General features: G+C 40.8%; 1 protein-coding gene across 1 annotated transcript in view; it reads right to left on the bottom strand.

Annotated features, from left to right (window-relative positions):
• Positions 1–22450, bottom strand: part of stim2b (stromal interaction molecule 2b) — a 92124-nt gene extending 69674 nt beyond the window's left edge. Inside the window, exon 1 of the mRNA XM_029676255.2 lies at positions 21758–22450. Coding sequence (XP_029532115.1) covers positions 21758–21893 — 136 coding nt within the window. The 5' untranslated portion in view covers positions 21894–22450. The remainder of the gene's footprint in view (positions 1–21757) is intronic.
• Between the last annotated feature and the right edge of the window lie 347 nt (positions 22451–22797).

Here is a 22797-nt window from a genome sequence, read left to right as displayed (position 1 = left end):
GCTATTTAAAGACATTATCTCAAATTGTTCCAAGAACATTAAGAAACAATGTTCTTCTGTGGGAATTTCAATACTTGAGCATAATGTCTCCTATGGGTTTCTTCATGGTTCTATTTAAAGTCTTGTTCTCAAATTGTTCTAAGAACTTTATGAACACTTTCTATAAAAACCACAAGAAAACTTTAGTAAAGTTCAAAGAACGTTCTAAGAATGCTATTTAAAAACATACATTTTGTTCTCAGCATCAACAAAACTCAAACTTCTATCTGTTTAAGTGTGTTCAGGTGTGTTGGCCACGTCCACTAACTGGCCACACCTGATCTAAATGAGTGCTTATTTCCTTTGAAATGGGTTTTGTTTAAATAGACAAAAATGAACAGCTTTGTATGCATAAAAAAGAAATGCTTGATTAGTGCATAAGGAAATTAATTTCCATGTGTCCCATCTGTGCTTGGAGTTCCAAAAAGTTAACCCAAAATAAGCTAGCAGTGTTATTAAAAAGTCTTATTGAAACATTCAATGGCAATTTTAAGGACTTTTTTTATACATCAAAATAATCTATAATTTCCTTTCTCACAGCGTTAATAAAAACTCCCAGGAAAATCTTAAATGAACCAGAGTAAAACCTTCTCAGAACCTCCCCTGCAACCTAAAAAATAAACATTCGCAGAACAGGCAAAAATGTTTACTTTTGTTCACAGAACATTACATTTTTTTTACGTTTTACCAGTCAGGAAACATATGGCTTTGTTCTCACAACCAATGTGAAACCAACACCATACGTTGCCACAACTTCCAAGGAACCAAATGTGATAGCTTGGTATTGTATATCATGGTGATGTTGACAGATCGAAACAGATATCACCATACCCAAAGTCAAGATCTTTCTGACAATGAATTCAGAGGGTTGCAAACTCCCAAGAGTGTCAAAGAATGTCCATTTACGACTAAAAACTAAACCACTACAACTAGCATATGGTTTTGGTCCAAGTACTGTAGGCTTTTTCTACTGTACACCATTCTATAATTGCTTCTGTATCATTTGAAAAGCTTCACAGACAAAATTTGAGGACTCGTCTTTAAGCATGTGATGTATGAAGACCTACATCTCGCTCATCCATTCGATACCCAGGCCAAGGACAAACATGAAAGAGACGCCGCCATCGCCACAGACTAAATCTGAGAGACACGAAACACTGGTTATTAGCGTCCCCACACTTCTGAAGGTTACCAGGCCTATCTCTAAATAACTGGAACAGACAGTGGTGAGGGCGCCGAGTGAAGGGCAGCAGCTACCACAAGTCAAAACGTAGACCTCACAAATGAGGCACCGACTGAAAACACTAAAGCCGTAACGTACATAGGCCTGCGCGACCCTATTGCCTTTTGAACGAGTCGAGAGAGGAAGAGAAAGCAAAAGAAAGGTCATCATTTTTTTGGGGTGGTACAGGTTCGCCTTCACTGTGTAATACAAGCCATGGTCCGTTGTGTACCGTGATCAAGGGGATGGCTAAGTAGCTCTTGAGAACACCTGTTTGCCCTGGACACACACCACTGTTAGCAGTGCTGAAATGGATTACCACTCTCGGCTCCACAGCCGCCCCTTTCACCCACAATGCTCAGTTCTGAAACGGGATTGAGTGACCTTTCAATTGCCTTGAAACTGGTCACTCTGCTCCTCCCCCTTCCTAGGTGACAATACAACTGCAGCTAAGAAGAAGTTGTCAAAAGACAAGTAGCATCTACAGTAAGTAGCCAGTACAATTAGAAAAAAGGTTTCCAAAAGGGTTCTTTGGCTGTCCCCATAGGAAAACCATTTGAAGAAACCTTTTTGGTTCCAGGTAGAACCATTTTGGGTTCCATGTCGAACCCTCTGTGGAAAGGGTTCCAGCTTGTACCAAAAGGGTTCTTCAAATGGTTCTCCTATGGGGACAGCCAAAGAATCCGTTTAGGTTCTAGATATAACTTTTTTTCCCCTAAGAGTATATGACTAGGGCTGTGGTGGTCATGACATTTTGTCAGCCGGTAACAGTTATTAACATAAACACGTTTAGCATATCTGTGCTTCCACGCATACAAGCTGCCTTTGGAACATCTATATTTGAAAAAGTAATACGTCACAATTAATATATTGTGAAGAAAATGTATTTCAGAAGAACTGATTGGCATATTCCAATGGCCTTATGTTACTGATCTGGCTATGCCTTGCCCATAGCCTAGGCTGTGATTTGCTTATAATTGCGTGGCATTATTTTATATTATATTATGTGATAGTAAGACGAATACAATTGAACATAGCTAAATAAAATAGAAAGAATATTTCTCCAAAACGATTACCGAGCGAGGGCGCATGTGTTGTGCGGTAAAAATAAAAGTGAGAATTTGAAACAGGTTCTATAGCCTACGCTTTATATAAAGTTAATTGGCAACTTTAGCTGAGATACAAACCTTAAGAATGTCTTAAACCATATAGCCTATGGCTGTATGATGCGACTAATTATAATTTGATAGTTGCAAAAAGGCACATGCTCTGTTTCTTGTGCAGGCTGCACACACTTCATCAGTCTCTTTCACAATTTGAAAAGCAATTGTTGATATTTTTCACTCAACAGACTATTCTCAATGTAATCTGGTCTTTACATATTGCGTACTAATACGTGTGAAATTACATTTGATTTAGAATGGGCCACAAAAAAATACATCCGTTGTCATATATATATATATATATATATATATACACACAACGGATGTATTTTTTTGTGGCCCATTCTAAATCAACCTTCCAACGCTCTAACCACTAGGCGACCCTGCCCCTCCTATATTAAATAAAAAATCAAATCAAACACTTAATGATTTGTATTTGAATAATCTGAATGATGAGGATAAATAATGATGGGAGTTAAAGGTCCCATTCTGAAATGGATCCAGTGCTTTCCCAGCTGCACCTGAAATGCATAATATATTTTTTTTTACATTCCATGATTATTGTGGATCTTGTTTCAAACTCAAAGCCAAAAACAGCAGCAGCCATGTGGATGCATTTTGGATATGAAGCTAAGCTGGTTGATAAACTGAATCAGGTTAGTAATATCTGAGGTTGCAGCGATATATATACACTGCTCAAAAAAATAAAGGGAACACTAAAATAAGACATCCTAGATCTGAATGAATGACATTTCTTATTAAATACATTTTTCTTTACATAGTTAAATGTGCTGACAACAAAATCACACAAAAATTAGCAATGTAAATCAAATTTATCAACCCATGGAGGTCTGGATTTGGAGTCACACTCAAAATTAAAGTGGAAAACCACACTACAGGCTGATCCAACTTTGATGTAATGTCCTTAAAACAAGTCAAAATGAGGCTCAGTAGTGTGTGTGGCCTCCACGTGCCTGTATGACCTCCCTACAACGCCTGGGCATGCTCTTGATGAGGTGTTGGATGGTCTCCTGAGGGATCTCCTCCCAGACCTGGACTAAAGAATCTGCCAACTCCTGGACAGTCTGTGGTGCAACGTGGTCGTTGGTGGATGGAGGGAGACATGATGTCCCAGATGTGCTCAATTGGATTCAGGTCTGGGGAACGGGAGAGCCAGTCCATAGCATCAATGCCTTCCTCTTGCAGGAACTGCTGACACACTACAGCCACATGAGGTCTAGCATTGTCTTGCCTTAGGAGGAACCCAGGGCCAACCGCACCAGCATATGGTCTCACAAGGGGTCTGAGGATCTCATCTCTGTACCTAATGGCAGTCAGGCTACCTCTGGCGAGCACATGAAGGGCTGTGCGGCCCCCCAAAGAAATGCCACCCCACAACATGACTGACCCACCGCCAAACCGGTCATGCTGGAGGATGTTGCAGGTAGCAGAACGTTCTCCACGGCATCTCCAGACTCTGTCACGTGCTCAGTGTTAACCTGCTTTCATCTGTGAAGAGCACAGGGCGCCAGTGGCGAATTTGCCAATCTTGGTGTTCTCTGGCAAATGCCAAACGTCCTGCACAGTGGACGTCGGGCCCTCATACCACCCTCATGTAGTCTGTTTCTGACCGTTTTAAGCAGACACATGCACATTTGTGGCCTGCTGGAGGTCATTTTGCAGGGCTCTGGCAGTGCTCCTCCTGCTCCTCCTTGCACAAAGGCGGAGGTAACGGTCCTGCTGCTGGGTTGTTGCCCTCCTACGGCCTCCTCCACGTCTCCTGATGTACTGGCCTGTCTCCTGGTAGCGCCTCCATGCTCTGGACACTACGCTGACAGACACAGAAAACCTTCTTGCCACAGCTCGCATTGATGTGCCATCCTGGATGAGCTGCACTACCTGAGCCACTTGTGTGGGTTGTAGACTCCGTCTCATGCTACCACTAGAGTGAAAGCAGCGCCAGCATTCAAAAGTGACCAAAACATCAGCCAGGAAGCATAGGAACTGAGAAGTGGTCTGTGGTCCCCACCTGCAGAACCACTCCTTTATTGGGGGTGTCTTGCTAATTGCCTATAATTTCCACCTGTTGTCTATTCCATTTGCACAACAGCATGTGAAATGTATTGTCAATCAGTGTTGCTTCCTAAGTGGACAGTTTGATTTCACAGAAGTGTGATTGACTTGGAGTTACATTGTGTTGTTTAAGTGTTCCCTTTATTTTTTTGAGCAGTCTATATAGGGGTGGCAGGGTAGCCTAGTGGTTAGAGCATTGGACTAGTAACCGGAAGGTTGCAAGTTCAAACCCCCGAGCTGACAAGGTACTACCCACATTAAACATTTTTAGTGACTTTTTTGTCATTGCAAATAAGAATTTGTTCTTAACTGACTTGCCTGCACTTGAAAAGTGAATTGAGGAAGCACATTCCACGGTTACGTTTTAATATGACAGGTAGGCTACTCCGGTTGTATGTAAAGCGGATTAATGTGCTTAATTGTAGGAGTTGAAAAATAAGTATATTAGCACTAGAAAGCTGGGATCCCCTTTTTAAAGTGGCCAGTCAAAATTATGTTTTTGCCCCCGTGATTTCACAATGACTGGGTTTATAAGAACACACATTTCACTAGGCTCATAGGCTATACCAGGACTCTCCAACCCTGTTCCAGGGGGCCTGATTATTAATTATTTGTAAAAGTCACTAAAAATGTTTAATGTTTCTTGCCTTAGTAGACTTTACATACTGGGCATTAGTCTCTCATTTCAGTTGAATGCATTCAGTTGTGCAACTGATTAGGTATCCCCTCTCCCTTCATTTAAAAGTGATACTATTCTCACCCATCAGACTATTCTCAATTTAAATCTCGTCTTTACTTAAACTAAATAATGTGTAAAATGAGTTTTGATTTCGAATGGGCCATTATCATACACCTGTCGGAACAGAGGCAGAGGCAAAAAAAAGACATATCTGTATGCACTTGAATAGCAAACGCAGAGTTTATTTTTATGCCAGCCACGTAGGCTACTCCAGTTGTGAAGCAAAGCAATGTACTTAATAATTGGAAAGTGGAGAAACAAATATGGCCTAGCAATGGAAAGCTGGGATCCTTCTCTTTTAAAAAGAAATGCTGCGCAATGACTGGGTTTATAAGAACCCTTATTTCATTCCACACATCAACCAGCTGTTTGAGGAGCTGTCTCTCGCTGCGCGACAGGTGATAGCCTATTGCTCTCAAACTCAATGCCAAGGCTCTCCAACCCTATTCCTGGAGAGATACCCTCCTAAAAGGTTATCGCTGCAACCTCAGATATTACTAACCTGATTCAGTTTATCAACCAGCTTCATATCCAAAATGCATCCAAATGGCTGCCGCTGTTTTTGGCTTTGAGTTTGAAACAAGATCCACGACAATCATGGAATGTTAAAAAATATATATTATGCATATCAGGTCCGGCTGGGAAAGCACTGGATCCATTTCAGAACGGGACCTTTAACTCCCATCGTCATTTATCCTCATCATTCAGATTATTCAAATACAAATCATTAAGTGTTTGATTTTATTTTTTATTTAATTTTCATTGAAGTGTGATTAAAAGGGACAATAGAGCGCTGAGTACCAGGCCATTAGCAAGTTTGGTAGACCACCAGCACCATTCATTAACAGAGTGCTGTTTTGGAATGCCTAGCAGTGGTGTAAAGTACTTAAATAAAAATACTTTAAAGTACTACTTCAGTAGTTTTTTGGGGGGTATCCCTTTAAAATTTAAAAAAAGATAATTATGCTGTCTGGTTTGCTAAATATAAGGAATTTGAAATGACTTGTACTTTTATTTTTAATACTTAAGTATATAGTAGCAATTAAATGTACTTTTGATACATAAGTATATTTAAAACCAAATACCTTTAGACTTCTCCTCAAGTAGTATTTTACTGGGTGACTTTCACTTGAGTCGTGTTCTATTAAGGTATCTTTACTTTTACTCAAGTATGACATTTGGGTACTTTTTCCACCACTGGTGCCTAGTGACAGTGACATAACGGTCACATGGCATTTGATTGTGGCAATGACTCAACGTTACAGCCCTAAGTAGGTTATGTGTACTTGATAGACAGCTACTGTACTACTTCCAACAGATAATTGCTATTGCTGCATTCTAAAGTGGATTTCTTATGTGGTGAACCAGTGACACAAAGGAATCAGTGCACACAGCAGTTTTAAAGCCTGGTTTCCAAACCACTATAGTCTGGATGTAAATGTGGGCCTTGAGTGAACAACCTCTCTTTTTCCACACTCCTCTCGTCATCGTGTAAGTGAGACAGCAGTCCCGAGAAAACATATATAAACCTTAACGTGTAGCACATGCAACTGACAGTGACAACATGACAGTGACAAACACAAGAAAACATCCCTCCACTCAACCTCTCTTTCTCCCCGTGGGAGAGTATGCTCAGTCGCGAAAAGTGAGTGAGTGTGTATGTGCATAGCTGCGCTGTACAAGCAACAGTGGAGACGGGGCAGAGAGCATGCCTAAGAAATCCACACTGTCCCCATCCCCCACCTCCCCTCGCTGCTGACTACACCACATCATGTGCCCCCCTGCCAAGGGAAAGTCCCTGATATTAGAGGGCACCGCTATCCCCATCCAAAAATCCACCTAACACCCTTAACAGGCATGACCTAGCCCAGATACCCAGCACCCCTCTTCTTCCGATCCGACACTCCATCCAGACATCCACAGCCGTCGTCATTTGACTAATTTGCATAGGGATCTGGTGGAAGTCAAAACATTTTGCCCTTGTTGGGTTGAAGTGAGTTCACTTTGTGCAATATCATTGACGGCCATTGTAGGGTTATAGGGTGTTGTGTCTCTATTCAGACCCGCTATACAGTGCATTCAATTAAGTATTCAGACCTCTTGACTTTTTCCACACTTTGTGTTACAGCCTTAATCTAAAATGGATTACATTGATGAGAATACAATACCCCACAATGACAGAGCAAAAACGAATACGTTCACCTACTCTACATCTCACAAAGACACAGCAGTTGGAACAAAAGAAATCTCACATTTGGACTCATCAGACCAAAGGACAGATTTCCATCGGTCTAATGTCAATTGCTCGTGTTTCTTGGCCCAAGCAAGTCTCTTCTTCTCATTGGTGTCCTTTAGTAGTGGTTTCTTTGCAGCAATTTGACCATGAAGGCCTGATTCACGCAGTCTCCTCTGAACAGTTGATGTTGAGATGTGTCTGTTACTTCTACTCTGTGAAGCATTTATTTGGGCTGCAATTTCTGAGGCTGGTAACTCTAATGAACGTGTCCTCTGCAGCAGAGGTAACTCTGGGTCTTCCTTTCCTGTGTCGGTCCTCATGAGAGCCAGTTTTATCATGGCGCTTGATGGTTTTTGCGACTGAACTTTCAAAGTTCTTGACGTTCTCTGGATTGACTGACCTTCATTTCTTAAAGTAAAGATGGACTGTCATTTCTCTTTGCTTAATTAAGCTGTTCTTGCCATAATATGGACTTGGTCTTTTACCAAATAGGGCTAACTTCTATATTCCACACCTACCCTACCGTGTCACAAAACTTATCAAATGCATTAAGAAGGAAAGAAATTCCACAAATTAACTTTTAACAAGGCACACCTGTTAATTGAAATCCATTCCAGGTGACTACTTCATGAAGCTAGTTGAGAGAACGCCAAAAGTGTCCAAAACTGCCATGAAGGCAAAAGGTGGCTAGTTTGAAATATCTAAAATATATTTTGATTTGTTTAACACTTTATGATTCCATGTGTTATTTCATTTCATTTTTTTTACAGGTTTAGTTTTATTCTACAATGTAGAAAATAGTAAAAAATAAAATAAAAACCCTTGAATGAGTAGATGTCCAAACTTTTGACTGGTACTGTATACTGAGTATGTACACATACCCGTCAGACCATTTTATTTGTAAACTAGATGGTGATGTAAAAGTTGTTTTTTTTGTGATTCAATATGTAATATAGTACACATCATTTGGTTGTTATCCAAAGAGGTTAGAAAAAGCTATCTAGATCCTCTACGAGGCTGTGGAGGGATCCAAATTGTGGATTTAAAAGAAAACATGAATTATCAGCATACAATGACACCTTTGCTTTTAAGCCCTGCATTTCTAACCACTTCCAAAATCAGATCTGATTTTAACAGCTAACATTTTGAATAAATAGATGTGCCGATAGTGGAGAAACTTGTTTTACTCCTCTTGACAGTTTAAAACATTCTGTACTATTTTACACATAGGGTTACTATACATAACTTGAACCAAAATTCTCCAAAATTGAAAAATTCCAGGCATTTATATATAAACTCCAGTCATACTTTATCAACGGCCTTTTCAAAACCAGCTATGAAAACCAGGCCTGGTGTCCCCGATATTTCATAGTATTCTATTGTTTCCAGTACTTGTCTTATATTATCTCCAATGTATCATCCATGCAACAAAAAAAACGGTCTGATTAATAATATCCGACAATACCTTTTAAATTCTATGCACTAGGCATTTTGTAAGGGGCCTCAAATTTTTAAACGGACTGGATCTTTAAATTTACCACTTGGCTCATGTTTCAGTAATAATGAAATCAGAACTTCTTGTTGAATGTCTGATAATCTACCATTTATATAGGAGTGGTTAAAACATGCTAATAATGGTCCTCTGAGTATATCAAAAAAAGTTTGGTATACCATCCAGCCCTGGAGTTTTCCCAGACTTAAAGGCTTTAATTGCATCAAGAAGTTCCTCCTCTGTAAATTGGCTTTCACATAAATCATTCTGTAGAGCTGTTAATTTCACATTATTAATAGACAACAACAAAAAATCCATACAATTAGTGGAGATGGAGACAAATGAAAACACATGCTCAAAGTCCTTTACTACCTTTTCCAAAATATAATTTGGTGAATCGTGGGTAACTCCGTCATTCGTAACAAGATTCAGGAAATTCTTCATGGTAGCATTTATATGTTGAAGATTAAAAAATAATTTGATGCATTGTTCCCCATATTCCATCCAGTTCCTTTTATTAAAAAAAAGACATTACACTTGATATTTCTTGAATAAGTTCCTCCAATTCACTTTGTTTTTCCTCTAACTTATTCTGAGCCTCCATGGTACTGTTTTTAGAACTATCTGTACTGTTAGTCCTTCAATTTCCTTTGTTAATATATACTCTTTTGACCTAAATTGCTTTGCTTTAAAGATGAGTACTGAATTGCATGGCCTCTAAAGACACATTTAAAAAGTGTTAACAAACTATAGTTTTGGCAAGTCGGTTAGGACATCTGCTTTGTGCATGACACAAGTAACTTTTCCAACAATTGTTTACAGACAGATTATTTCATTTATTCACTAAAACACATTTCCAGTGGGTTAAAAGTTTACATACACTAAGTTGACTGTGCCTTTTAAACAGCTTGGAAAATTCCAGAAAAATATGGCTTTAGAAGCTTCTGATAGGCTAATTGACATAATTTAAGTCAATTGGAGGTGTACCTGTGGATGTATTTCAAGGCCTACCTTCAAACTCAGCGCCTCTTTGCTTGACATCATGGGGAAATCTAAAGAAATCAGCCAAGACCTCAGAAAACAAATTGTAGACTTCCACGAGTCTGATTCATCCTTGGGAGCAATTTCCAAACACCTGAAGGTACCACATTCATCTGTACAAACAATAGTACGCAAGTATAAACACCATGGGACCACGCAGCCATCATACTGCTCAGGAAGGAGATGTGTTCTGTCTCCTAGAGATTAACGTACTTTGGTGCGAAAAGCGCATATCAATCCCACAACAGCAAAGGACCTTGTGAAGATGCTGGAGGAAATAGGTACAAAGGTATCTATATCCACAGTAAAAACGAGTCCTATATCGACATAACCTGAAAGGCCACTCAGCAAGGAAGAAGCCACTGCTTCAAAACTGCCATAAAAAAGCCAGAATATGGTTTGCAACTGCACATGGGGACCAAGATCATACTTTTTGGAGAAATGTCCTCTGGTCTGATGAAACAAAAATAGAACTGTTTGGCCATGATGACCATCGTTATGTTTGGAGGAAAAAGAGGGAGGCTTGCAAGCCGAAGAACACCATCCCAACCATGAAGCACGGGGGTGGCAGCATCATGTTGTGGGGGTGCTTTGCTGCGGGAGGAACTGGTGCACTTCACAAAATAGATAGCATCATGAGGGAGGAAAATTATGTGGATATATTGAAGCAACATCAAGACATCTTCCAAGGGTCTTCCAAATGGACAATGAAGCCAAGCACACTTCCAAAGTTGTGGCAAAATGGCTTAAGGACAGCAAAGTCAAGGTATTGGAGTGGCCATCACAAAGCCCTGACCTCAATCCCATAGAAAATGTGTGGGCAGAACAGAAAAAGCGTGTGCGAGCAAGGAGGCCTACAAACCTGACTCAGTTACACCAGTTCTGTCAGGAGGAATGGGCTACCTGAAACGTTTGACCCAAGTTAAACAATTTAAAGGCAATGCTACCAAATACTAATTGAGTGTATGTGAACTTCTGACCCACTGGGAATGTGATGAAAGAAATAAAAGCTGAAATAAATCATTCTCTCTACTATTATTCTGACATTTCACATTCTTAAAATAAAGTGGTGATCCTAACTGGCCTAAGACATTTTTACTAGGATTAAATGTCAGGAATTGTGAAAAACTGAACTTAAATGTATTTGGCTAAGGTGTATGTAAACTTCCGACTTCAACTCTGTTATGTCGGAAAAAGTCAGTTAGAAATTATTCTGTCCTAGTTAAAAACAAGTTATCATCCAATAGGTTTGATTACATTTCCAATATCCTCAGCAACATGTAAATTATGTAAGAGTAATATATATGCAAATTATGTGATGATCTGACAGCCTTCTGTCCCCTATCAACACATTTTAAACTTTTGGTGCCAGAGAGAATGACATAAGAAATTAATCAAGACGACTAGCTTGATTAAGCCTCCGCCATGTATATCTCACTAGGTCAGGATATTTAAGCCTGAATATATCCACTAGTTCTAATATATCCATGACATTCATGATTTCCTTAAGTGCATGAGGGTGATAGTTTGTAGTGTGATTTCCTTTACGGCCCATAGAGGTATTTAAAACTGCATTATAATCTCCCACCATAATAATAGAGTATTGTATTGCTTGTAGGGTTGATTAACAATTATATATATATTTTCAAAGATATGTCTTAACATATGCATGACCTGTGCCACACCATCTTTAAAAAAAATGTACAAATGCCAGCGAGTGTGTGTATAAGAAGTATAAGGAATGTGTGTGTGTGTTAGTGTGTTTACATGTTTGTCAATAGTGTGTGTCCTTCAGGGAGCGTACCCGCATCACAAAAGGCAGAAAGAAAGACCGACAGACAGATAGGAGTTGAGCAGACACCAGCTCAGGGATCAACACCTTGTGGAGTGCCGGAAAGGAACAACAAAAGCCCTGTGGGTCGACCTGTCTGCCGGCCAGCTGAGGGCAGTTTCCTCTGCTTTGATAGGCCACTCACAGCAGGAGGTTAAGTACAGTAGAGCACAGCTGGTGACCTACAGTGCATTCGGAAACTATTTAGACCCCTTGACTTTTTCTACATTTTGTTATGTTACAGCCTTATTCTAAAATTGATTACATATTTGTTTCTCAATCTACACACAAATACCCCACAATGACAAAGCAAAAACGTAGGTCTTTGTTGATGCACCTTTTGGCAGTGATTACAGTCTCCAATCTTCTTGGGTATGACGCTACAAGCTTGGCACACCTGTATTTGGGGAGTTTCTCCCATTCTTCTCTGCAAATGCTCTCACGCTCTGTCAGGTTGGATGGGGAGCGTCTCTCCAGAGATATTCAAATCAGATTCAAGTCCGAGCTCGGGCTGGACCACTCAAGGATATTCAGAGACTTGTCCCGAAGCCACTCCTGCGTTGTCTTGGTGGTATTCTCAGGGTTGTTGTCCAGTTGGAAGGTGAACCTTCTCCCCAGTAAGACATCCTGTGTGCTCTAGAGCAGGTTTTCGTCAAGGATCTCTCTGTACTTTGCTCTCTTAATCTTTCCCTCGATCCTGACTAGTCTCCCAGTCCCTGTCGCTGAAAAACATCCTCACAGCATGATGCTGCCACCACCATGCTTGACCGTAGAGCCTGATTGGTGGAGTGCTGCAGAGATGGTTGTTCTTCTGGAAGGTCCACAGAGGAACTCTGGAGCTCTGTCAGAGTGACCATCGGGTTCTTGGTCACCTCTCAAGGATGATCACTGGAAACCGGATGCACCAGAGCTCAATTTCGAGTCTCATAGCAAAGGGTTTGAATACTTATGTTTTTTTTTATTTTGAGTAAACTTGCCGATAGAGACTTCATGGTAAAGGAAACCAAGACACACAGAGCAAGGTGACTGTTGGGACGTGAGAGATGATCACAGTGAATTTACATGTGACTTCTATTATGGGTGCTGACTTACACTGGGTGACTGCTGGGAAGTGAGAGATGAACACATACTTCTATTATGGGTGCTGGCTTGAAGTATAGAGGATGTCCTCTATTCATGGGTTCACTGTTATTCATTGCAGTGATCAATTACATACTATTTCTGAAAGTCAACATCCTTAAATCAGGTCATATGAATATAATCAATGGTTAATATTTACATGTTTAAGTACATGTTAATTAAATGTTTATGCACATACTTATGTCTCATCTAAAGCTGTCCTGATGGCAGCATGTTGAGTGATTAGATACAGACGGGGCCAAAGTAAGCCATTAAAGTCCAATTATCTCTCCAGCCAGCGAGCACGGTTGAAAGCCGAGTCGGCGCCGTGACGCCAGAGCCCAGCTATGAGGAACACTCGGAGCCTGTGTCCGTGTCACCATCGGGTCAGCCATGCGCCCCGACCCGGATTCCGACCGACATCACGGGGTTCCGACACGCTTATTAACGGACCACGGAAAGGCAAAAGCCAGGCGGCTCTCTCGTTGGAAAAAACGACTGTGGTCTTTATAAATACACCCTGGTTCCATTCGGCCTGGACTCTGGCCCTAATAGGGGTGGCTCACAACCACGCAGCCCCTGATCAAGATCGGAAGCAGCTGTCTATGGTAAGCAGAGCAGACAGTCTGATGGAGGGATGTGAAACTCCAGGCCGTCTCAATGAACGGACTCTCGAGTCAGGGAGAGGGTAACTTACAGTATATGTCATTTTGTCATTTAGCAGATGCCCTAATCCTGAGTGACTTTCAATAATTAAGTTCAGTATGGAAATTGAGACAAGGGGTTGTTCCTAGACACTAGTTTGAGAGGGTGTCTCTGAGTTAACGTCTCAAAGGTATTGCGTTGATGGAAGCAGAGTTCGATTTGATACCATTGTGTGGTGGAACAGAATGTTTTAATTCTGTTTCAAGTGTTAGTTTCTTCCCGGATGGGTCACTTTTAAAAAATAGCATATTCCTCTCTTTAGAGACGGATTGGGTTTGTTTATTTTAACACTAAAAAAGGAGCTAAATACACAGAAAGCCACGGAATTGTGAGGCAGTCCATGTTCGCACCGTCATGCCGTCACTTGGAACCCTAAACTGAACCTGGGAACTCACTCTGTAGCCCAGTCGTAGCTGCAGCAGATAATGCCAGGTTTTCCTTAAGTGCAGTGTCTCTATTTTGGTAGAAAAGAAAAAGGGAAGCTGAAGAAACAAAGAAAATAAGCATCCTGAAAATGCAAATTCTGAGTTCCTTTTTGGCGCACTTCAGAGTGAGAGTCAACAAGCCCTAGGGGACAGGCAAATGTTTACCTTCCTTTTCAAACAAATCACCTTATTAATGCGCCCACTCTGTTCAGAAAGATAACCATATCAATGCTGAGGTGGCCACCGTGCACTAAGTGAGTTTTCTCCAAACTCACAGGCTATTAGTGGGCTTTTACTAACAATTCTGAGGGACAAACACTAAAAATAGCCTTGAAAATATTTCAGCCTCTTCAAAATGTTGCAAATTTCCATCTTTGAGGAACCCACTCACAAAACCTGCTCCAGTAAAGACAAGGGTTTCAAAGAGTCCAATGAAAGCTTATGTAAAAGAAGATGATGATGGTACAGTTTCTCTCTCTCTTGAGGACTGTCATATTCCCAACGCATCATTTCAGAACTCTGTGTTCCTTTCTGGGAGACAGAAGGAAGGGCTTTGTTTGTTGAAACGCTAAACAAGCTAAATACACAGTGGCATTTAAAAGTGAGGAAGTCCACGTACACATTGTCACTCAAGCAAGCCCCAGCCATCAACCAACCAGAGAAACTCACTTACACCCCCCTTCCCTCTACCCAAACATAAGGGGACGTATTGTACTCTATGTTCATTAGCACGTTTTAAAAAGGACAAACATTGATATGTTGTTCTGCATCTTTGGTAAATCCCATAGTTTCACCAGCATAAACGTCAAACATTTGCAGACTTGTACTGAGATTCAAGCTTTCACATACAATGCATTCGAAAAGTATTCAAACCGCTTCCCTTTTTATAAATTGAGTTACGTTACAGCCTTATTAAAAAAAAATAGTATTCTCATCAATCTACACACAATACCCCATAATGACAAAGCAAAAACTGGTTTTTAGAATATTTTGCAAATGTATAACATAAAAAATAAATACTGAAATATCACATTTACATAAGTATTCAGACCCTTTGCTATGAGCCTTGAAATTGAGCTCATGGGCATCCTGTTTCCATTGATCATCCTTGAGATGTTTCCTCAACTTGATTGGAGTCCACCTGTGGTAAATTCAATTGATTGGACATGATTTGGAAAGCCACACACCTCTCTATATAAGGTCCCACAGTTAACAGTGCAGGTCAGAGCAAAAACAAAAAAAAAGGTACAAAGAATTGTCTGTAGAACTCCGAGACAGGATTGTGTAGAGGAGCAGATATAGGGAAGATTACCAAAACATTTCTGCAGCATTGAAGGTCCCCAAGAACACAATCCATTTTAGAATAAGGCTGTAACGTAACAAAATGTGGAAATAGTGAAGGGGTCTGAATACTTTCCGAATGTACTGCATAATAAGTTGTTCAGTTATAGAAGTTCAGCAGGTGTGAGCAATCCACCAACTGTCCGAAATGAAGCACTTCTCATCCCAGAAAGGCTTTTTTAAATCACGAACCACAAACAACCATAACCACACTGGTCAACCATAAAACGACCAAGTGGTAAGACATCTCAGTCAGTCCACCATGTTTAAAATCTCATGAGCTCGCCCCATGACATGTCATCTAACCACGCTTGGTGTGGCGGTCCGTGCAATCATTAGTTCAAGAACTGTTCAAGAACCGCTAACCATAACCATACGATTCTTCAATTCTCATCTTAGTTTCCTTGAACTATGAAACTCATTTGTTTCCGCCATTGACACAGTGATGAAGGCCCATGTCTGTGAGGTCAGAGGTAATGATCCCTACTAATGCAACCAAGGTGACTGGGCCAAACATGACTTTGAGGATACAGTTACAGTTGAATTCTGAAGTTCACATGAACTAGTTTTAATGACTCCAACCTAAGTGTTTCAACCACTCCACACGTCTTGTTAACAAACTATACTTCTGGCAAGTCGGTCAGGACATCTACTTTTTGCTTGACATCATGGGAAAATCAAAAGAAATCAGCCAAGACCTCAGAAAAAAAATTGTAGACCTCCATAAGTCTGGTTCATTTTTTGGAGCAATTTCCAAATCCCTGAAGGTACCATGTTCATCTGTACAAACAATAGAACGCAAGTATAAGCACCATGGGACAATGCAGCCGTCATACCGCTCAGGAAGGAGACAAGTTCTGTTCACCCAACTTACCGTGGGAAGCTTGTGGAAGGCTACCCGAAACATTTGACCCAAGTTAAACAATTTAAAGGCAATGCTACCAAATACTAATTGACTGTATGTAAACTTCTGACCCACTGGGAATGTGATGAAATAAATAAAAGCTTAAATAAATCATTCTCTACTATTATTCTGACATTGCACATTCTTAAAATAAAGTGGTGATCCTAACTGACCTAAGACAGGGAATTCTTACATGGATTAAATGTCAGGAATTGTGAAAAACTATGTATGTAAACATTCCACTTCAACTGTATGTAGGCCCTATGTGACCAGTTCCCCTCGAAATCCTCTCTCCACTTCCCCCTTTCCTCTGAAAAGAGGCTACATCAAACCAGTCACACAACCTTGGGTAAGGTCTGCAGAAGGTTTAGGCGCCAAATCGTAAACCCTGCACCCTCACCATATGACCCCTTACAACCCAGAAGGGGGCGGCTCGAACCCGCAACCTTTCCCTTACAGCAGGGACACGATACCCATCTGCTGGACCACAGGAAATTCCTTCATTTTTTTTTGTTTACAGCCAGAGGCCATTTCAGGCCAAGGGCATGCTGTTATATAGTGGCCCACACACATGCCAATGCCTTAAGGAAAAGTCCATACCTAAGTAAGCGTGTACATACTTACAGACACACACACTACACTCAATAACCTAGAGCTCACAGTCATTGCCTGAAGATGTACACACAACCACATTTTCACTCATGTACACATACACTCACAACGACTGACAAACACACAGTACAAAATACAGTACCCCAGTTATGCGTACTCACACAAAATAACTTGACATAAATACAACCAGTCACACACACACACACACAATTTTTGAGAGGACCGCAGTGCAAAAGGCCAGGTGATCTTCTCAAATGGGCCAGATGGGAAAATGGAATATTCCATCACTTTCACTGAGGCTATTATCTCAAAGCTACAAACCAGCTCCCTTTACACACTCACACACACTAGCCCTACAAAAGTACAAGGTCCACTGGGAGGAAACCCCAACAGAGTTCCAACTCCCATGCGAGTCCCATTCCAAGTCATCACGCTCCACAGTTGATGTTGTGGAAAAGTCAGGGATGCTTTCACGTTATTGATCAATTGATATCTCACTTTATTTTTGAGGTCCCGGTTTTGTCATTTTAAAATGGACAGGCATGCTGTAAATGTATAAGCGCTGTCTAAATGAAGTATTTATTGCTTTCACAAATATCTTCAGATGTCAAAGAGATAGATGTATTGAAAACTTTCAGACTGGGTTTCAAGGCTTATCTTGCATGTGCGAGAAAAAACAAACAGATTTAACATGCATTTCATGGCCTAGTTTAATGTTTTGACCATTCTTATCCAGTAATATTTCAACTGCGACAAGTGTACGTTCTGCAGAAACGAGCCTCTTTCATCTCACATGTCATCACTGATCCTTATCAACTAACAGGATCTAATGGAATTCACCTAAAGTAATGTCTATGGAGGCCTTATCTATTTGCTCTGGATGAGGATGGCTGACTCCTGAGAAGAAGCAGGCTTCCAATGACAACTGTTGAACTGATAACCATAATTCGTTTATTTAACTGGGTCTATTTCAGTGGAGGCTCATCAGAGGAAGGGGAGGACAATACTCCTTAGTGAATGTCAGAAAAATATAAATAGTAAAACATTTTTTTTTTACAGTTATCCTTTTTAGATAAAACTATACCAAATATATTCACGTCACCAAAACACACTGTTTTGCAATAAAGGTCTACAGTAGCCTCAACAGCACTCAGTAGAGTAGCACCACGGTATAGCCGGAGGACAGCTCATTTCCTTTCTCCTACGGACTTCATAACAGAACCTATGAGACTCATGGTTCTACCCTTCCCTCCATAGACTTACACAGTAATGATGACGACTTCCGGAGGACATCTTCCAACTCTTCCAGTTCTTGCAGCATGAAGTGACACGTTGTCCACCCAATCATTGGATCAGAGAATGAATCTAGTACTGAAAGCTACAGCTAGCTAGCACTGCAGTGCATACAATGTGGTGAGTAGTTGACTCAAAGAGAGAGAAAGACAATAGTTGAAAAATGTTGAACAAATTCATTTCTTTAAAAATGGAGAAGCAAGAGAGAGAGCTAGTTTTATTTTGTTTTATTTCTTTTTTCTCTCACTTTGCTAGTGAATGCAGCTAGTTTAGCCTACTGAAACACTTGGCTCAAGCAGAGAGAGATGCTATGTTAGCTAGCTGGCTATGGCTATCCAACACTGAAACTCTTCCAAGTCAAAGTAAGGGTTTGGTGTTATTAATTTATTGCCACCAAGGCCCGCCAGTGTAACTGCTAAACTGTAGAGGGTTTACTAATGCATTAGTTCTAGTAGCTATGTTGACTATGATGTTAGCTAATATGGTGACAACGATGTAGGCTGTGTGCTGCATTTAGCGGTTTTGATATGGTTTGGCAAGGAAAAGTTTTTTTGCCTAGTCACAGACAGCAGATGTGTTGTGCACTGAAGTCCACAAACGAAGGGAAAAGGTGAGAAGAGGAGAGCGCATAGATGAGAGAAGGAATTATACAACAAACTAAATGTTTATATGTGACTGCTATGAAAGTGAAGAGTGTGCAAAATGGTATTGAATGTTTCACTGTCTGTCACCTTGATTACTCTTAATTTCTCTCTCAACCTGTGCACCTACATTGTAAAATGTCATTCCTAGACTAGGTTGTAGCAACCTCATGATGGGTATAGGGAAAATTAGAGTCTCATGGATTAGCTTAAACCTATCAATGTTACATTGAGCTGGGTGAATGGAAAATTAATGACAGTCATCCAATATGCTGTAATAGAAATAAGGCCATGCTCATAACAAATAATCATCCTCCATTATCTTAAAATCTCTTAAGGATCGGCCCCTTTTCCCCGCAATTTTTGCCTAAAATTATATACCCAAATCTAACTGCCTGTAGCTTAGGCCCTGAAGCAAGGATACACATATTCTTTGTACCACTGAAAGGAAACACTTTGAAGTTTGTGGAAATATGAAAGGAATGTAGGAGAATATAACACACACATTTTTATTTTTGTACCATAATCTTTGAAATGCAAGATAAAGGCCATAATGTATTATTCCAGCCCAGGTGCCGTTTAGATTTTGGCCACTAGATGGCATCAGTGTATGTGCAAAGTCTAATGTACCATTGTATTTCTGTTCAAAATGTTATCAAGACTGCCTAAATGCGCCTAACTTGTTTATTAATAACTTTTCATGTTCAAAACTGTGCACTCTCCTCAAACTATAGCATGGTATTATTTCATTGTAATAGCTACTGTAAATTGGACAGTGCAGTTAGATTAACAAGAATTGAACCTTTCTGACAACATCAGATATGTCTATGTCCTGGGTAATTTTCTTGTTACTTACAACCTCATGCTAATCGCATTAGCCTACGTTAGCTCAACCATCCCGCAGGGGACCCACCAATCGTTTAGAAGTTTTAAACGTCAACAAGCTCCACTGGTCGATTTCTGTGTTGTAGGTTGTCAGCCATTATGGATGATTCCCCTGCTTATACCAACCTCAGATATTTCACAGGGGCCGTAACATTTTTGGGAGCATATGCACTTGACCGCCTTCATACCATTCAGTGGAGAAGAGCACTTGATGTCTTTATTCTGACATGGCTCCAAATGTGTGAAAATCCATGCAGCTACTGTAGTTTGCCTCATTCCAGACCTCACTTATAATGACCCCACTTATCTGTGCTCTTGGTTACCCAATAATCATGTTCTTCTTTCATATAAAGCTGTTACTACTTTACTACTACGTTACGACTTGCCACTCATATCAGCATGTGTGTGAAAGTGACTGCCTTGCCACTCATATCAGGATTTCTGTGAAAGTGACTGTTTAGGAGTCCTTATATTAACCCTGGCATGGGGATTACGGGGTCCACCCCAGTAACAAGGCCTTTTGTTCAGAAGGCTGCTTGTTCCTCACTGATCCTATAGGCTCCTGTCCCGTGAGGGCATGAACCAGACCAACATGATCAGAGATGACAGCGACACAATACTGTAAAACACCATCCTGACCTGATATTAGATTAACAGCTGTTGAATTTGGAGCCGCGAGGAGGAAGTGGTGGTTCGCCAAACTGCACTCAGCTCGGGTGATGGGTAACCTTGACTGAGACCTGTGCCAGTAGCCTGTTCCCAAAGCGTATTAGGATTGCTGATCTAGGATCAGTTTTGCCAGTTAGATCATAATGAAGGTGATCCTATATCTTATATACACCTTCCTAATATTTAGTTGCACCCTCTTTTGCCCTCAGAACAGCCTCAATTTTTCAGGGCATGGACTCTACAAGGTGTCGAAAGCATTCCATAATGCTGGCCCATGTTGACTCCAATGCTTTCCACAGTTGTGCCAAGTTGGCTGGATGTCTTTTGGGTAGTGGACCATTCTTGATACACAAGGGAAACTGTTGAGCGTAAAAAAAAAACAGCAGCGTTGCAGTTCTTGACACAAAACAGTGCACCTGGCAGCTACTACCGTACCCTGTTCAAAAGGAACTTAAATATTTTGTGTTGCCCATTCACCCTCTGAATAGCACACATACACAGTGCATGTCTCAATTGTCTCAAGGCTTAAATTCATATTTAACCTTTCTCCTCCCCTTCATTTACACTGATTGAAGTGGATTTGACAAGTGACCTCAATAAGGCGGCAGGGTAGCCTAGTGGTTAGGGCGTTGGACTAGTAACCAGGTTGCAAGTCCTGAGCAGACAAGGTACAAATCTGTCGTTCTGCCACTGAACAGGCCACTGTTCCTAGGCCATCATTGAAAGTAAGAATTTGTTCTTAACTGACTTGCCTAGTTAAATAAGGGTTCATAGTGTTCACCTGGTCAGTGTTCCTAATGTTTTGTATAGGGGTGACCTGATCTTAGAGCAGCACTATATGCTGGACAGCACCATTGCCAATGCTTTAATTCAGCCAGTTGTTTCAGAATAAAGGTGAGTGTTCACCTGGTCAGTGCCTCACACAGGCCAGCCCGTGTGAACAAACACATGGACATATAGCCTACAGTGGCTAGGTAGCCTACTCCAATCTTACATTAGTCAGTCAAAAATAGTTGCTTCAGGCCGCATACTCTAAGATCATCGGACCCTGGAGGTGTGAAGTTTAAGGTTACACACAAGCAAAATTACAGTAAAGGATGCGCTCCATCGGTTGGTCGGTCGGTCATTCCCTATGAAGAAATCGTGCATTCCTGCCGTGCCGGCATTCCTTGGCAATGCACAAGAATAAAAAAATAAAAAAGGTGACTGGCGACTCCCGGCGCAGTCAGTTTTCCAGCAGGACTGTGCGTGGCATTCCTCTGAGAAAGCGAAGCGGTAAACATGCGTGAATATTAGGCAACGGTGTGTGTTGGAATAGCACGCTTACCTGTAGTGGCTACAATTGCGGCATCAGACGCACGGTTCAACATATCGTTTGAGTAGCTGCTTTCCAATCCCAGTACCGCAGAGATGACGAGTCCACGTAGCAATACAATCACTGCTTGGTAGAAGAAGTAACTCATCGTGAGGGAAGCCACTAATTGTTCTCGGTGTGAAGGGACGATCAATCAAACGATGGCTATGCCAAAATGGAAAGCTTTCTCCAACGATTCAGCCGGGTGCCAAGACTACGTAGAGAATTACGTTTTGGGCAGAAATATTCGAATGTGTCGAGTCACAAGAATGGAACGTCAGACACAACAGTTGTTAGATAAAATGCACCCAACTTAAAAATAAAATAAAAACAGCAGTGTTTAGATATACTCATATGGTGTGGTCTATAACAGCAAAATAGTCTATAGGATCTGTTGGTGTAACAAAGAAATGCTCCACTATTGGCATCTATAATGAATTCTCGGCCTGTCTACAGAAATAATGATCTAGCCTAATTCAAGTGTTCAAGAACTTCAAAATGAAGATATTAGGAACCTCAAAACTCCATCCGAAAATGACACCATTGTGTGACATGCCACGAAGTAACGTTAGACGTCAATAGATTCCCCTCATGTGTTCCTTAAGGATCAATATCAGATTATAATTTTTTTTTTACGATCTAAAAAAAAAAGTAGCTAGCTCTGAGGCAAACCGGTAGTCTACTTTGTTAAAGTCAACTTCAAAAAAAAGTGGATAGTATAAAATCTTCTGTCTGGTAAAAAAAAAAAAAAAAACAACACGACCAAATAAATAGGCTATAGCTTGCTGCCAAGAAAAATAAACTGTGTATCCAACGCGGTTTAAAGTGCAATGTATCCCGATCCTGATGATTGAATTAAGACAAAATAGTCTCTGTACTCCCACATACAGTATGCACACATCGGGCTTGCTTTCAGCATATTGAGCACGGCCGTCAGAGGTCCGCCTCCTCATATGAATGTAGCAAATCCACTCTGCAAAAAAAAAAAAAAGGAAATCAACAGCTTCTCTCTA

This window comes from Oncorhynchus nerka, linkage group LG12, assembly GCF_034236695.1.
Source record: "Oncorhynchus nerka isolate Pitt River linkage group LG12, Oner_Uvic_2.0, whole genome shotgun sequence".
NCBI classification, from domain to species: domain Eukaryota; kingdom Metazoa; phylum Chordata; class Actinopteri; order Salmoniformes; family Salmonidae; genus Oncorhynchus; species Oncorhynchus nerka.
The sequence above is the reverse complement of the archived record's forward strand: the minus strand, read 5'-3'. Positions and strand labels throughout refer to the sequence as shown.